Source organism: Alosa alosa, chromosome 7, assembly GCF_017589495.1.
Source record: "Alosa alosa isolate M-15738 ecotype Scorff River chromosome 7, AALO_Geno_1.1, whole genome shotgun sequence".
Classification (NCBI taxonomy): Eukaryota; Metazoa; Chordata; class Actinopteri; order Clupeiformes; family Clupeidae; genus Alosa; species Alosa alosa.
The window spans coordinates 23577642-23595491 of record NC_063195.1 but is presented as its reverse complement, the minus strand read 5'-3'; the positions used below and the strand labels follow the sequence as shown (position 1 = coordinate 23595491).

At 44.3% G+C, this 17850-nt stretch overlaps 1 protein-coding gene across 1 annotated transcript in view; it reads right to left on the bottom strand.

The window, feature by feature from the left end:
* The window catches only part of LOC125298316 (echinoderm microtubule-associated protein-like 6), a 63362-nt gene that overhangs the window by 2665 nt on the left and 42847 nt on the right, over positions 1 to 17850 (bottom strand). Inside the window, 19 exon segments of the mRNA XM_048249018.1 lie at positions 81 to 181; positions 441 to 594; positions 1020 to 1123; positions 1914 to 2076; positions 2927 to 3099; positions 4937 to 5125; positions 6236 to 6350; positions 6826 to 6983; positions 7356 to 7564; positions 7878 to 8051; positions 9849 to 9869; positions 11489 to 11591; positions 12265 to 12343; positions 13548 to 13674; positions 14111 to 14312; positions 14709 to 14876; positions 15309 to 15397; positions 16453 to 16584; positions 17252 to 17404. Coding sequence (XP_048104975.1) covers positions 81 to 181; positions 441 to 594; positions 1020 to 1123; positions 1914 to 2076; positions 2927 to 3099; positions 4937 to 5125; positions 6236 to 6350; positions 6826 to 6983; positions 7356 to 7564; positions 7878 to 8051; positions 9849 to 9869; positions 11489 to 11591; positions 12265 to 12343; positions 13548 to 13674; positions 14111 to 14312; positions 14709 to 14876; positions 15309 to 15397; positions 16453 to 16584; positions 17252 to 17404 — 2614 coding nt within the window.

Here is a 17850-nt window from a genome sequence, read left to right as displayed (position 1 = left end):
ATGGAGATCTAGGTGTATGAAACCAAGACCAACAAACAAGAAGGTTCATCAACAAAAGAAAGAAAGCAATGGCAACACACCTGCAGTCGCTACCTCCTACACTGATGACGTACTTGTCGTCGGCAGAGAAACGGATGTTGGTGACATGCGCAGAGTGACCGAGGTAGCGCTTGTGTTTGGCCTGGGAGAGAGAGAAAGAGAGAGAGAGGTATCAGATACCGGCTCCAACTGACATACTAATCGAATATCTATACTGATTTATGACTGATAGTGGTGTCATGACAACAATGATCACAGCAGTAATGCTTACTTGTTTATAACCAATTATTACAAACCATGGTATTTATCACTGTTTATTTAAATGTAAACTCTTTTAACCACTTTACAATCATTCGTTTTTCTACACCTTTTGTTGCTTTAAGGATATCAATCAAGCTTACAAATTTTTCTGTGCATGGGAAGTCGAAGAGCTTGACGAGGCCGAAGTCGTCTCCTGTCGCGATGTTGAGGCCGGCGTGCGAGACAGAGGCGCAGACGACGTCGGCCTTCTCAGCATTCCGTGGCCACACTCCCACCACCTCATCGCCCAGGACACTGACAGGACAGTCATATGACAACTTAACGATCTTCTAAAACCTTTACATGGGTAAACGCATGAATAGTTTACCACACATCTTGCTGGTCTCTATCAGAATATCTCTAAAGTTTACAAATATTTATACAGTACATTCATCCTCTGTTCAATTTTTTTTAAAACGTGGTATGTTTTTTTATATGTGGTATTTTTTGCAATTTTCTTTCAAAATATTTTTTGTACCAAATATATCTTTTATGTGGTACAAGTATCCTAATATACAAACCCACATACTTTACCCATAACTCAAACTCTAAAAGCATGTTGCCAACTCTTTATTTGTTGTTAATTCAACACTGTGATGAATTTTCGGCGTGAGTTGTTGAGTTGGGTTCTGACCAGTCGTTAGAAACCTCGGTATTCCTCGGTGACAGTGCCCCCTCACCTTGTCCATGTGGCCCAGGTGATTCTATCGATGACGGCCTGCTCTGATACCACCTTCCCGTTCGGAACCTCATGGACCTGCCTCTTGTACATTCCCGTGGAAACCTGTAACCACAGCAAGCCACAACATCACACTATTTGTATATCTTGGCATCTTATTGGTTAATAGACACTTCTATCCGGGTCATAGAATTTAACAGTAATTCTAAAATTACATTGCCATATGCAGAGCAGCCATCAATAAACACGTTGACAACATTTTTGAAGGTTGAAGGCGATCCTGGTTATTATTAAACCGACCGGCAGATATTGATTTCACTTGCTAAAAGTGAATGATGTTTTCGGTTTGGCATCTAATATGGTACAGTATGTTAGTGTTTGTGCACCAAATAGAAACTGTCCCCGTTATGGCACTTTCCGTCTGACTTCCAGGTTAAAAATAGCTGGTGATGTGTTGTCCAAATGGCTTTCTGAATATAACCCCGATCAAAAGATGAGCGACAGCTGCTCATGCAAACCAGGGAGGCTGATGGTTAGTAGTGGAAATCTCCAGGTTCAGAAAATCATAAGAGGGCCCCTTTGGTGCGACTGAAGGGTGACACTCACTGATAGCCATTTGTCAACAAACAGCCCTCACCCCACCCGCAACCCCCTCCCTGTCTGCACTATCTGGGGGTTTGCATGCTATTGAAGATGGCAGGGGATACCTATTCACCCATACCACTGATCTGAAACTAAAATGACTGTGCCATTCTATATGGACACACAACATCACATGACTTGCCTTGATGACACATTTATGTGCATCAGTGATTCTGACTCAGATTCCCAGCAGCATACTGTGGCACAACTGCACACACACACACACACACACACACACACTGGCCCAGCGTACCCCAATAAACTTGCTGTCTGCGGAGAAGTCCAGCTGGATGACGAAGCCGGGGATGTCCTTGCAGTAGCCGATGCGGTTGAGCGAGGGCCCCAGCGTGAGGTCGTAGAAGTCCACGGCGCTCTCCACCGAGCCCACCGCCAGCAGCCGGCTATCAGGGCTGAACCTGGACAGGAGAAAGTGTGGGGGTCAGGAGGTTATCAGGGCTGAACCTGGACAGGAGAAAGGGCAGTGTGGGGGTCAGGAGGTTATTTGTACATTCTTAGGCGAGGATCACATTAGCCAGCGGCAAGCGGCAGGTTTCCTATTGTTCTTTATGGTTCGGCAGCGGAACGGTGGCAACGCTGGTGTAACACTAGAGTTGAAGAAGCTGAGCGTTGAACTTTCAAAGCGCAACGTGAGCGTATTCAAGGCAAACCATTTGTGTTACCATAGGAACGAGATAGAATTTATTATGGTCTGAGTGTTGCGTTACGTTTGCTGCTTGCCGCTGCCTAATGTGATCCTCGCCTTAAGGGCTGTTCACACCAGGAATGGTAACTATAAAGATAAAGTTGTAACTATAACAATGTTGGCGTTATTATATTTCTAGTTTATGTGTGGACGTCGTCATTAATTTTAGCTAGAGCGATACTTTTTTACTGTTATTGTTATAGTTACCGTTCTTGGTGTGAACAGCCCTTTAGACTTGCACAAGACAGCATGTCTGTGTGTGTGTGTGTGTGTGTGTGTGTGCGTGTGCTTAGCATTGTGTAATTGTTTTTGGGGTACATAGCAAATAATGTGTATGTGTGAGTGTGTCTGCTATGTCATGGTCCCTGCTATTGTCTGTTATCTGACTGATTGTGTATTTCTAATCTCATGTTTGTCTGTTGGGTGAATGCTTCAGTTTTAGTATCAAAATATGTGAATAATTTTATGTACAGTATTCATATATAGATGAAAATATTTGTTTGTGTGAGCGTGTGTGTATGTGTGTGAGCGTGTGTGTGCGCGCGCGCCGCGTGTGTGTGTACCTGATGTCCTGGATGGCGATGCTGCGGTCCCTCTTCTTGCCCCAGACGGTGAGCGAGTTCACCAGCAGCATGATGAACTCTCCGTTCTCCATGCCGATGGCGACCATCTCCCCGCTGGGGCTGTAGGCCGTGCACTTGGCCGGGTGGCCCAGGCTCACCTTGTTCAGAAGTTTCTGGAAGCACAGGTATGTTACAGGTGAGAATAATATACTTTGATGTTTATTTGTTCTCTATTATATTCTCCTTATCAAGGGTCTCTGTAACAGACAAGCATTCCCAATCCTTCTCCTGAACTTTTCCAAACTGTGGACTCTCTTTAATTTAATTTAATTTAATTTAATTTAATTTAATAAGCCGATTAAGAGACAGTACACAAACATGGGCCAGGAGCAACACTGCTAAAAGTTTTTTTTTTTTTTTTTTTTTTTTTTTTTTTTTTAAATGTGCGACCTGAGAATGATATCTAGGGGTTAATTAATTTTGGCTGTACTACACAGGCCTGCCGAAGGATTAGACGTAACTTTGGCTTGTGTACTCATTAATCAGTGGAGGACGTCGACATGAAGTCAAGTGAGGAGCATAAATCTTGCGCTGACATTAGCTGCGTAGCCACTGCGTGCTCTAACATATAAAAATAGTCTCCATAGTCTAAAATAGGCCCGCGTGTTATTTTAGGTGTTTAAGTGCATGAGAATACAATGCATAGCCTACATGTTTTGGGGCGAGAATAAGGCCTACATCATCATCCTGCGACGTCTATTACACATACACAAATTAACTTTCTATTTTCTTCCATCAATGCTGTCCCGCAGCTCAGTAATAGCAGGCTTCTTTACTCCTTGTTGACACCCTTTTTTTCTCTGGTGTAACAGATCACATGAGTCTCACTTGCAGCCCCCCGCCCCCTCGCAACCACCCCCCACCCGAGGTTCCTCAAGGTCTCACGCCCATATATGGATACCTGGTTTCCTCGTTCATTTTGGCACCTCTATATTGTGTTTGTGACATCACGAGGCGAGGCAGGAGATTTGGATGTGATCTGATCTCATCTGACCCAAACCCCCCCGCAACCCCCCCCAACCCCCCACACCTTCTGACCGGACACTTGTTTGGCATGTCTCAAGATTTGTCACCACGGTGACAGGAGATACCCAAGTCTAATTGGCGGGAGATTTGGAAGGCATGGCGCATGGATTAATCGTGGGTATCATCGACAGACAGACGTCAGTCTAGACCTCACTCTAGCTGCTGTGGCCTAGTACAGACCATGGCAGTACAAGTTCAACTACAAGTATAAGAACACACATGGCTAAATGCTAATAGACTTAACACACTGTAACAGAGGCTGTGTAAGAACACACATGGCTAAATGCTAACAGAATTAACACACTGTAACAGAGGCTGTAAGAGCAGGACATCATCAGGTGCACATCAAAAAACATACAACACTGAAGTACTTTAACAATGAAGTACATGGCTCTCCTCCTTCTCTCACCCACTTTTTGATAATAGTAATAATACTAATACTACTACTACTAATAATAATACATTAAAGTTGTATAGCACTTTGAGACACTCAAAGACACTGATGATCATGGCTACATTATGGTCCATCATCTCTCCTTTTCTAACAAGTGATCCATTCCACCTCTCTCATTTCCTCACTCTTCCATGCTCATCCATCTCTCTCTGCTATGGCCAGATTAAAGATGATACACATTGTTGATCAGTGTTGCTGTGCAATGTTCCATCAATTCTTTTTTTCTAGAGTACTTTAACCATCTGTTGTCATTATCATCCAAACAGAACACATGGAACCGCTTACTGTACGTGTTTTCCCAGCAGCACTGCTCAAGAAGTTGCCGAGAGAGTTTTCTCTCTCTCTCTCACTCTCTCTCTCTCTCTCTCTCTCTGTCTCCTCCCGTCTCCCTCTCTCTCTTTCTCCTTCCTTCTTCCCCACCCTGTCTCCCGTGTCCTCCTCGCTCCTCTGCGTCCCTGCCTCGTCCTCACCTTGTCCCCCAGGTCCCACATGCGGATGGAGCCGTCGTCGCTGGCCGAGATGAACACGTCTTTGGTGGGGTGCGTGGCCAGGCCCCAGATGCGTCCCTGCGTGTGCCCGTTGATCATGGTGTTGGACGCGGCATTCTTCTCGCCCACCTCGATGATCTCGCCGTCCTTGGTGCCCACCAGGATCTTGCCCTGTGGTTGGTCAGACAACAGGTCAATAGCACCTCCATCTTCATCCAAAGCAGTAACAATCACGCTCCAGTAATAGTGACAAAGTGATAAGTGTATTCATCACAGTCTAGTTCTGACCTGCTTTCCCATCTAGTAAGCGTGAATGTAGACTGTAGACATCATTTCACGTTGAGTAAGCTTTCAATAGATATCCCAATGAACTTGTGTATGTACAGTATGTATGTACATGTATGTATGTGTGTATGTGTGTGTGTGTGTGTGTGTGTGTATGAGTGTGTGTGTGCAAGGCCGTAGCCAGGATTTCTCAAATACTGAGGTCAGGTGCATCGCTAGAAATGTTGGGGCGCCCCAAATGCTATGGGGGTCCGGGGGCATGCCAGAACAGAAGACAAGCCAGTCTTTATTATTTCTGTCTGTCTCAAACTACATTTAGATGGTGTGTTTAGCAACCGAAATTTGAAAAACCACGCAGCCAGTTCTTTAGAAGCAAACGGAAAAAACGAAACGCAATATGCAGGCCGAATCTCAGTACAAATATAAATCAACCAAGGGGCTGCAAGAAGGTGTCTTGCGGGCCAGGATTTTTAGACCACTGGCCTAAACTATGTTAATACTAATTTAACACATACAACAAGCTGCACAGAGCAGGGCAGACATGTCAAAACATTTAAAACTTCATTTATGGATACAACACACACACACACACACACACACACACACACACACACACACACACACACACACACACACACACACACACACACACACACACACACTCTGTATGGATAGTTAATGGAGTATGTTCTTGATCTCATATCTGACAAGGTCACCCAGAATAAATTTTAAGCATAAAATTATTTATGTATGGTGTATTTTCAGAATTTGTGTTTTTCAGATTTACAGTTGATTCACTAATAAACATTTGTTTCTTGCAAATTGCAATAGGTCTCCTGTATATAATGTGCAACTGACGACTAACCATCTCTCTCTCTCGTGTGTGTGTGTGTGTGTGTGTGTGTATGCGTGTGTGTGTGTGTGTGTGTGTGTGTGTGTGTGTGTGTATGTGTGTGCGTGTATGTGTGTGTGTGTGTGTGTGTGTGTGTAGCATACTTTTCCACGGCAGACGGAGCGAACATTCTCCACTGGTAGACCCGTCTCTAGCTGGAATGCTCGGCACCTCTTCATCTCCTGATCCCACAGCTTGACTGCCCCACCCTCTTTAGTGCTGTATACACATACACACATACCCACAAATACACACACACACACACACACACACACAGAGAGAGAGAGAGAGAGAGAGAGAGAGAGAGAGAGAGAGAGAGAGAGATCAACTGTGGAATGGGTAAATCAAGGATGTTACAGATAGAATACAAATATACCACCAAATATTGGATTCCATATTGGATGGTAGACAAATCAATCATGTTCAATGGACCTCATGACGACTTTAACTTATGTTGCAGCTAGTTAGATTAAAATATATAAGTGACCGGACTACTTGCTGAGTGATATAAAAGACGTGAATCAGAAGCACGAAACCCGTTGCCATTGACAGCGGTCATTATATGTTTCAGCGGTCATTACATGGTGCATATTTGACCGTAGAACGTTGGGAAATCCCCTTGAAGTCAATGGCGCGTTCTACTGGCATTGTGAAGCGCCGCATAAAAAGGTTTTAAAAAACGGTGTCCACTCACGGCCGCTCCTTGCCCCCGGTGACGATGAGGCCGTCTCTGAGTGTGGTGTACATGGTGAACACCGGCCCCGTGTGCGCCTTAGCCACCACCCGCACCAGGAAGTGCTCACGCCACACGTACACGTCACCATTGATGGCACCCGTAAAGGTCAGGTTGTTCTTGACACAGAGAGAACACAGAAAAATACTCAGATGACCAAAATGTCACAGTTATTTCATTGTTATTTAAGACAACACAGATAACAATAATATTTATCAGTAACTCAATTAATATACTGTATTTCTTTGTTATTTTGACTACTTACATGAACATACATATCCATATTTCATGATATACTTGTGCTTTATCATGTGCTGCATTTCATGTCCCCATTTCTTTTAACTAACATTTCTTTTAAGTAGTTAAAGTACTTAAATAGTTATTCATGACCTATAACTAAAATTTGCAATAGTCTATGCAGATTGTAATTTTTTCATATTTTCGAGAAAAATTTTTTTCTTAAATCTAAAAAAAAACAACACAATACTCACAGCCCCAAAGGCCACAGAGAGCATGGTCTGCATGCGTCCATCCTCCACTGTCCCGATCACGCCCTTCTTGTACATGAGCGAGCCGCCCACCAGCGTCCAGAACTTGATGTGTTTGACACCCACCGACACAAACTGGGTGTCCGAGTCAGGACGGAACTCGGCCACGAAGATGCGGTCTGTGTGGCCCCCTTTACTGCTCACCTTTGTGCCTGAGGAGAGTCAGGAACACACCATACACACCATGGTATGTGTCTTAATATATATGGCATTTAAGTATTGTACATAATAGCTTCAAATATATCAAAACTACAAGCTATGGGAATAGGAATGTTATTCCTCCCTCTATGCACACACACACACACACACACACACACAAAAAACACACTTTCCTCTCTCCCCCAACACATCTCTTCCCCCAACAAGCAACACACTGTATAACAATCGTCTAACACTCCCATCTATTTGTATGCATTGAACACACACACACACACGCACACACTCGTGTGCGCACGTCTTCCTCACCTTCCTGCCAGCGCCACACGGTGATGGAATGTTCCGGCTCAACGCCCACGGAGAGCAGCAGCTTCCCAGTGGCGCTGAAGTTGACGTAGCCCACACCCTTGGAGTGGGAGCAGCGCAGCACCGACAGCGTCTGCTTGCTCATGGCGTCCCACACGTGGATGGAGGGAGCCATGCCTGCCCACACAACAGTCAAAAGGTCAAAAAGTCAGAAGGTATGTGAGTTGCTTTCTGGTGTTTCTGCCGAGGAGGAAAAATCCAGTCTTCATAACGTAAAAGTCTGTGCATTTGGTTCTACCTGTGCACTTAAACAGGTGATTTCACTGATCAACTGGTTCTACCTGGCTGAAGAGGAGTTATTCTTCAAGCAGAATCAGCTGCTTTAGTTAATGGAAGTATGACAAAAATGACGTGATATGACCTTTACTTTCTGAAGCTGGATTTCCCCAACTTGGTTATCTGTCATATTATATGTTTGACTATTGGTGTATATATGTACACTTTTGGTTAATATACTCTTTTTTTAATGCCTGATGGCCAAGCTATGACCATATATGAGCTGGAGGCCATGAAGAATCTGTCACATGATCATGCTACACAATCCCCTTCTACATGATGATACTTTATCTATCAGCAGCGTTACATCAGCAGGCTACACTGAGCAATCCCACTCCTGCTTATTGCCACTGGGGGCAACTACTGAATGTACGGTTATCCCTAAAACACAGACAGGGAGACGGGACTTGTTTATACTGTGATGAAGGGACACAAGAACTGGAGTTCTAAACAAGCATTCTACAACTCAGTCGTCACTCACATGCACACACACACATTTTAACACATTTATTTATGTCCACATGAAGAAAATGGTACAAGGATACAAACACAAACACACACACACACACACACACACACACACACACACACAAATCACGGTGGGCAGTTCCTCAGAGTGCCCATCTCAATGAACTATGCTAAGCTATGCTAACGGTGGGTGCTTCAGACTGATTAATGCACGCCCAGAGACGAGAATGGTGTGTATCATCTTATCTAACTCTGGCGGAGACAGTGATTAAGCTAATTTCCCAAAATTATGGCGTGTTCCTAGCCTGGGTGCCGTTCTGAACTTAGTCCCGCCCCACGGGAAGTTCGGTCTGGCATTGCTCCATTGTGGGGCAAGTATGCTCGCCCTAAATCAGGCGGACCAATCAAATCAGGCTTTACGATGATGGACAGGTGAGCAACAGCGCTTGGTCTATCACGTCATCTGAGCACGTTTAGATTAGGCTTATGTTTGAAACAAAAACGCTGTGGCTAAAAGGATACATGGCTTTTAAGACCCCATATGGAAAATTCATATTATTTAATGGGGTTGTATCACTGAAAACGATTATTTCTGAAAACTTTAGCCAAAGTTGAGATGTGGGGGAAACTGGTGGTTTCACTTTCATCAAGGGAAAACAGCGCTGTTGCATTGCGACATGTTCCCTCGTTCGTTTGAAATCTCTGATTGACCACCTGTTCGAGGGATTTGCGACAGCCTTTCCCAGCTGTTTAACATGTTTGTAGCATATCACTGTTCAACAGAATTATTTTAAAAACGGAGGGGATATAGGAGCAGAAGGATGGTTTGTGTGTTTTCTTCCTACACCTCACGGTAAGCTATTTTGTTGCTCTGATTGGTTAGGTCTATCCAATTGAGTGCAGAGGCATTCCCCCCCTGTATCAGTTGAAGCACGCCCCATAATTACGTCCCAATGGAGCAGTATCAGACTCATATTCTGACTAGAATTTGAGTATGACAACGTCAGGCTAGCGTGTTCCTTTATAGAAAAGTAAATAAATTCTAAAAATAAATGATCTCTCTCTCTCCCTCATTCCCTGCCCCTCCATTACAGAGGACCACCCAGGAGAGCTCAAACTCATCAGACGCAGGAAGAGACACCAAAGGGAAGACAGCCACCATTATCTTACCTGGCAGGTCATTCACATCTCCTGTGATGGAGAGAAGCGAGTAGAGGTGTGGAGGGATGGAGGGATGGAGAGGAGATGGAGGTGGAGGATGAAGAGGCATATCAACAGAAACAAAACAAGCAGTGAGTCAGCCAGCGCTTTTAAAAAAAACGGAAAATGATGTTGAGACTCCGCACCCCACAGAGAGATGCAGAGAAAACAAACAAACAAACAAAGGTACAAACAAACAAAGATCTCCAAATGAGAGCCATTACAACACAGCTACATCCACATTCAGGTTCAGAGAGTGAGAGCCGTGCTGTTTTTTAGTTCTCCCCGTCCAACGTGTTCAGCTACAGTAGCTGCACATTAGTTCTACATGCTGGTTACAGAACTGGGTTAATGAACTCATCCAGATGGTTGAGACCCAAACTCAGTGGAGCCCTTACGAAAAATAACTAAGCACTATAGTAATCCTATAAGATTTCTATGGTAGTTCTATGGTAGTGTATTACACATTCTGTGATGTTCTGTAATACCTCTGTAATATCCTTACTCTCTATTGTGTTCCTGTAGTACTTCTATAGTATGTCCAAAAATACTCTAAGATTCCTGTGATAGCTATAGTATTCCTATAAGATTAGTACTGTAATGTCCTGCCTATTAACCAAGGTTTGTACATTGATTTAGCTAAATTTCTTCAGCTGTGAGGTTAATACATGAGGGGGATGCTATACATGGGAATGCATTTCTTTTCTTCATTCTTCTCATTAAAGCGCGATCTGATTCTGATTCATTAGGCTATTGGGCACTGCTCTTAATACACTGGTGCGGTTAATGTATACTATTAGTGTAACATTTTGTCTCAAAATACTTTAATATTCCTATAGTTATTTTTCGTAAGGGAGGGCTGGGCCAGTGGCTCTCTGTTGGCTGTTCAATCTCTGACATATTAAATCATCTCCAATAGCAACTGAAATGAGCCGTTATCGTGCACAGATGCCATTTTAATACAGAATACATTTTAATACTCTGATAGATCAAAATGATAAAATGGACGATTTCCTGATGATCAGCATTGAAAGGCACTGCTGAAAACGGTCAATTTTGTGTTGGTGCCGGTAACGGCTGGAGGCGTCCTCCCTCCGATGAGGTTCAGCGTGTAAACATAATAAAGAGCTCTGCAGCAGCTGAGCTCAGCGTGGATGGGTGTCCCGGCCAAGGCCTCGCCAAGTTCTGGGCCAATACCGCTGCATGTTAATCAGCTAACAGCACTCTGGGGAAGCCTTTCAATCTCTGAACCTCAACCAGGATAAAATCAAATAAAAGTGGCAAACAATCATTAGACAGGAGCCAGAGGAGCTGGGTATACTCAACAAACAGTGAGAGAGAGTGTCAGCAGAGTGTCCGCAAAAAAGCATGTGGCTCAACTAAACCATTATGGGTAATGACTTATGTGAGGGCCTGTGGCTCAACTAAAGCATTATGGGTAATGACTTGTGTGAGGGCCTGTTGTCATTATAGGCTAAGCTTCATAAAGTATAAAAAGTAACAGATGTAGCGGTCAGACTGTCCCTGTGTTGTAGGTCACTCACACCTGCTGGATTTCCTCTCAAAACAAACGGATGAATATAGCAGTGGTTCGGTCATGGCACTCGCACCTATTTGTCCAGTGGCGATGATGTTTTGGTATTTCGGATGTTGATTGACCGTGAGACACAGGATATCGTCAGTGTGCTCCAGATAGAAGGTTTGTGTTCCTACAGAAAGGAGAGAGAGAGAGAGAGAGAGAGAGAGAGAGAGAGAGAGAGAGAGGAAAGACAGAGAGAAGAAAGAAAGAAAGAAAGAAAGAAAGAAAGAAAGAAAGAAAGAAAGCAAACAAGCAAGCAAGCAAGCAAGAAAATGATTTATAGGAATGCATAACTGGTAACACATTGCTGTTTTGTAGTTATATTCAGAGAATTGCTGTGATTGTATATGACTAAGAAAAAATATCAGACATGTTTGTATACGACAATATATCAAAAATGCGTCCAGCAGATGAAGACCTAGAGTTCACTACAGTGTCCCAAGTTGAAACCCTACAGATCAGTCTCTATGGGACTGTGGGCTCTAATTTAAAAGTCGGGCAAAGTGCAAAGTCTAATGTATAGCTGATTTACTAACGAGGCAAAATCTATTTGCTAATTTAAAACCAAGCAAGAGCAAGGTCCTGAGCCTAGACATCGGTGGATCAGCTCAGTGGCCTCACACGCCACCTTTAGTTCATGCACGAGACACTTTGCTCATCAAGTGACTTTGCTCTTTTTCATTTAAATGGCAGCTCTCTGTGTCTTTGAGTGACGGGGTTGGAATAATTGAGACTATTCTAGGCTATTTAATAGGACTGGCAAAGCATCATGTAAAGCACTGTATCACTCGTCAAACCACCACCTACCTCTACCAGCTTCTTCTTCTTGGTGACGTTGTTCTTGAGTAGTTTGTCTGGCATAGGGGCAGCTCTGCTCACCGGTGGTCTAAGAGACACAGACCAGACAGACAGACTGCAGTCAGCAGCACACATCTCCTCTTTCTCTCTCTCTGTCTCTCTCACACACTCACTCATCCTCTCTCTCTCTCTCTCTCTCTCACCCCCTATCCCTCTCTCCAGTCACTAAAATTCAAATTCAAATTCAAAACGTTTTTATTGGCATGACAATTCGTGAAGGTGTTGCCAAAGCATACAGTCATGGTTCACACTCTAAGTCAAATGTAAAATTCCATGACTTTTCCCTGACTTTCCCTGATAAAAAAAACTGAATTTCCATGACTTACTATACTATTTACTAACGTATAGCGTTCAAGAACATTTTACTTTTTAGAGTGGGAGATGAATAAATGGTCATTGAATAAACAAAGTTGGGATACTCAAGGAAGCAGTAAAGCAAATAACCAGATATACACCAGTTCTGTGTAGAAATATTTGTATTAATGCATTTTGGCAAGTCAGTTTTAAACTGCTACAACAAAATTCCCTGATATTCCATGACTTTGACCCAAACATGATACAATTCCCTGACTTTCCATGTCTGGAATAGACTTTCCAAAATTCCATGATATTCCAGAAATTCCATGACCCGTGGGAACCCTGTACAGTATCTAGAACACACTCCCTCACTTCTCTCTCTCTCTCTCTCTCTCTCTCTCTTTCTCTCAGTAGCAGAGGTGGAAAAGTTTGGCTTCAGAGAATAAAAGTCCTACCACATGTCTGTTCCAACCATTCGCTTAAACCAGCTGATAAGCTCAACTCCTCAGCCAGGTAAACAAGCTGATTTGTGAGACATTTAGCACAGGTAGAACCAATACATGATGAGACTTTCTGAAGCTGGACTTTTCCCACCTCTGCTCAGTAGGGACACAAGGCATGCAAAACATATGGCTTTGGTTAGAGAAACAACGAGAGACCATGCACATCCCACACCAAAAGCCCTTTGGAAGCCCTTGGGTGAAGGATCTAAAGCATATTAGTATACAAGAGATAAGAGTTGATCCGCACACCAAGGAGCTCCCATTTAAGTTTTTTATTTTATGTGCAGCGACAGGGGCTCAAAACATGACTGCAATAAATAAATAAATAAATAAATAAATAATAAAATATGACTTTGGGCCATTACTTCATCTGCTCCACCAACACCACCAGTTAGTGAATGAGAACACAAGCCAGTGAGTGAGCATGCTCACCTCTCATCCACCAGCACCTCCTTCTGCTGCAGGTGGGGTTTGGTGCCGCTCATCTCGCGGATGCTGACCGCGTACACCTTGGTGGTGTAGTCAGTGGTCCTCTCTCTGGCCACGTCGCTGTCGTAACCTGCACGCAGGAGAAGTCGTGGTCAGTCAGAACCAATGCCTCCCTTTTTTAACGTTTTACGGTCAGATTTGATAATGGGGTCATTTCCATGTTTATGGTTGACTCAAGTGACCTTTGACCTGTTTGAATCCATCAAGGGTATGAATCGTAGCAGGTTGTGTGATCCATGTTGTTTAAATACCAGACTGTATGTATACAGTCTATGTTAAATACTAACAAAATAACATACACAAAACACACGCCTACTAACACGCACCTCACTCTGACTTGACCTTGAATTTCCCCTGGGGATCAATAAAGTATCTATCTATCTATCTATCTATCTTACACAAAAACACACATACAGACTCACACAAAAACACACATACAGACTCACACCCAAACACACACACACACGCACACACACACCCACACACACACACACACACACACTCACCTCCGTCGTCATCCGCATCGTCGTCGGACTCCTCGCTGTCCACGGCTTTGTTCTCGCGCGCCACCCCTGCCTCGCGCGCCCAGATCATCAGCGCCGTGTCGGCCCCGCCCACCGACAGCAGCATGGTGTCGTCATGGGACCAGCGGACATTGGTGACGTTGGCACTGTGGCCCACGTAGCGCTTGAACTTGCCAAACTGACCCTGTGGCGGAGGCACCCGAACATGGCTGTCTTGTGAACACTCACATTGGCACCAATTCTATCTATGGTCTTTACACCAACAGTGCAGTTTTTCAGGTATATTAAAGATATACAAAGGTATATCTATAAGGTACATCAAAGATATATGTAAGGTATGTCTTATAAGGTGTATCAAAGGTTTATCTATAGGGTACATCAAAGGTATATATCTAGTATATGAGAATCTATCTGAGAATATGTAATCCAACTACCTTAGCACAGGCAGCACTAAGAGCAAGTGGGAATATGGATAAAGATGGAACAGAAACTACAGTGAAACTTTTAAAAAAGTCAGCGAGTTGAGGCCAAAACTTGGTTTGATTTGATTAATCTGATTCCCTGAAATGTGCTGAGTCACCTTGCAGGGGAAGCTGAAGAGCTTGAGGAAGCCAAAGTCGTCTCCGGTGGCCAGCAACTTCTTGTCTTTGGTGAGCGACGAGGCGTTGACGAAACTCAGCGTTGGCCAGATGCCCTCGCAGGTGGGGCCTAGCACCGATGTCCAGCTGGCCCACTCCACCTTCTCAAACTGGACACACACAGAGAGACACACACACACACACACACACACACACAGACACACACGCAGACACACACACACACACAGACATACACACACACACATACATATACGCACACCACACGCACACACACACAGACATACACACACACATATGCATACGCACACGCACACACACACACACACACACACACAGACACACACAGACACACACAGACATACACACATACAGACAAACAGTACACAATGTCAGTCAATTATAGGTTCTTCTGACTACTAAGAGACACATCACAAATCGTTTGAAGATCTTAGGTATACAAATATCTCATAAAGCTATTTCATTAAAATACCAATATGCTGTTGATTATTACAACTTATTATATATACAGTTCCAGTATAGCACATAGAGATGTAGGTATGTAGAGAAGTGTGCATGAGCACCTCAGTGGTGTTGATGGTCTGTCTCCGACCTCGAGGTGCCTCGAAGAACAGCTGCTCTTTGGCCCCAGTGTTCACCTGCAGTAGCTTTCCTGCAAGCAGCCAATCACATCGAGTTCTATCTAAGCACGTGGAACCCAAGCAGCCAATCACATCAAGTTCTATCTAAGCACATGGAACCCAAGCAGCCAATTACATCGAGTTCTATCTAAGCACATGAAACCCAGTCCAATGACGTGGAACAACAGAGCTATTGATCCCATTAGAGCTGTACATGTCCAATCAGATTTAAGTACATCCCTACACATTTAGTACATTAAGTAGATCCCCCATCGATCTACTCATTGAGCTTCACTGGCTATCAGTAGCCACCCACATTAAATACATATTGCTAATGCTTGCCTACAAAGTAGTCACCGATTCTGCACCCTCGTACTCGAATGCCCTCATACAGGCGTAAGCCATCTCCCGCCCGCTGCCCTCTTCTAATAAACGCCTGGCTCTGCCACCCGTATGCTCACAGCAATCCAAACTTTTCTCGTCTGTCATTTCCCCGTTGGTGGAATGCGCTACCAGTGCCTACCAGAGCAGGGGCATCCCTCTCCATCTTCAAAAACCTCCTGAAGACCCAAACCTTCCAAGGGTACCTCCTCTCTCAGCACTAACAGCTGGACACACTTTATCTAGCACGTACCACTACTTTCCTCCCTATCCTGCCTATCCCTCTTCTCTCTTCCTCGACTTCCCTTGTACTGTCATTCTATTCTATGTGAGTACTAGGTACTAGGTATTGCTGTACTAACAATATCCTTGTGGCTCTGCACCCGCAAGCTATTAGAACAGATCTGTTTTTTTGGACACTTTGGTGCCTAATCACAGGAGCCTCAGCACAGATCAGTTTAATTAAGACAGTGAGAAAATCCTTCCTGTGCATCCCACCACGTCTCATTGCTTCTGCTCACTCTTGTCATAAAGATTCACACTTCATTACGTGATAATTCAGTTTAACAACAACATCACCATACTTAATCAGATTACTGTAAAATTAACTGGTTTTCACCCAATTAGGCTTTTACTAAGGACCCCCACCCACCCCCCATCAATCTGCTGCTATTTTCAGGTTGTCCCAGTGTGGTGGTGTCCTTACCGCGCGAGTCCCAGTCTATGTGGGTGATGTAGCTGGAGGCTCCTTTGCAGATTCCCACGCGCTTGCTCGTCAGCACGTTGTAGATGTCTATGAACGTGTCGTGGGAGGCCACTGCCAAGTACTTGCCAGCATCTGAGCGAGAAGAAGGGAAAAAAACAAAACAAAAAAACAGTAAGAATGAAACACCAGTTATCTCCACCTACGCAAGTCATAGTGCCCATCCTGTACTCCTGCATAGAGTAGAATGGAGTAGCAGGTCCTGTGATGCAAGTGGCTACAGAGTCCATATCACATTCAGGTCTAAGTGCTGAATGGAACGGTTTAAACTCCACCCAGGTCATGTCCCGATCCCACCCCATTTTTCTCCCACTCACTTGCGGTCACTCTCTTCACTGGATTAAAGGCCCAAAGCTCTAGAGCTACGTGTATGCAGGTCATAGTGCCCATACTGTAGTCCTGCATAGAATAGAGTGGAGTGGATACCATCTGTGTTTACAACTTCTTAATGATGCTTGTTGCTTTGGACACCACTTATTGTCGGCCTACTAAGCAACACATTACCGTAAGTATAGTGCTTACACAAAACCGGATGATTCATTACAGACCAATTATGTCAATCAAAGACTGAATTTGGGTTAATTTCCTTCCTTAATTTTCCTTTTCTCACACTGTATTTAAACACTCTGTGACAGACCGGAGGCCCTGTCTGCAACCTGATAAGGCCCGCGTCAGTCAGAGGAAGCGTGTCTCGTCTAGCCCCGGGGGAAACACTGGATACTGTGCTTAAAGCTCAGGTTACCCTGCGAGAAGCGCAGGTCCGATATGATCTCCTTCCTGTGGTGAAAGGTCACCATGTCCTCCAGCGTGTCGGCGTTGACCACCAGGAAGCTCCCGTCGTTCATGCCCACGGCTAAGGCTTTCCCATCGGGGGAGAAGGCACAGCACCGACCACCTGCAGCAGAACCATGGACAGGGACACACACACACACACACACACAACAGAGAATGGAACATAAAGTATTGTCTACTATATATATATATATATATATATATATATATATGTAGAATAAGTTTATGTACTCTTTTGATCCTGTGAGGGAAATTTGGTCTCTGCATTTATCCTAATCCGTGAATTAGTGAAACACACTCAGCACACAGTGAACACACAGTGAGGTGAAGCACATACTAATCCCAACTCAGTGAGCTGCCTGCTACAGTGGCTCAGGGAGCAGTGAGGGGTTAGGTGCCTTGCTCAAGGGCACTTCAGCCGTGGATGTGGGCATGGGAGAGTAGTACTCAACCACTTCCCCCGCCCACATTTTTTCCTACTGGTCGGGGATCGAACCGGCAACCCTTAGGTTACAAGCCCGAAGCCCTAACCAGTAGACCACGGCTGCC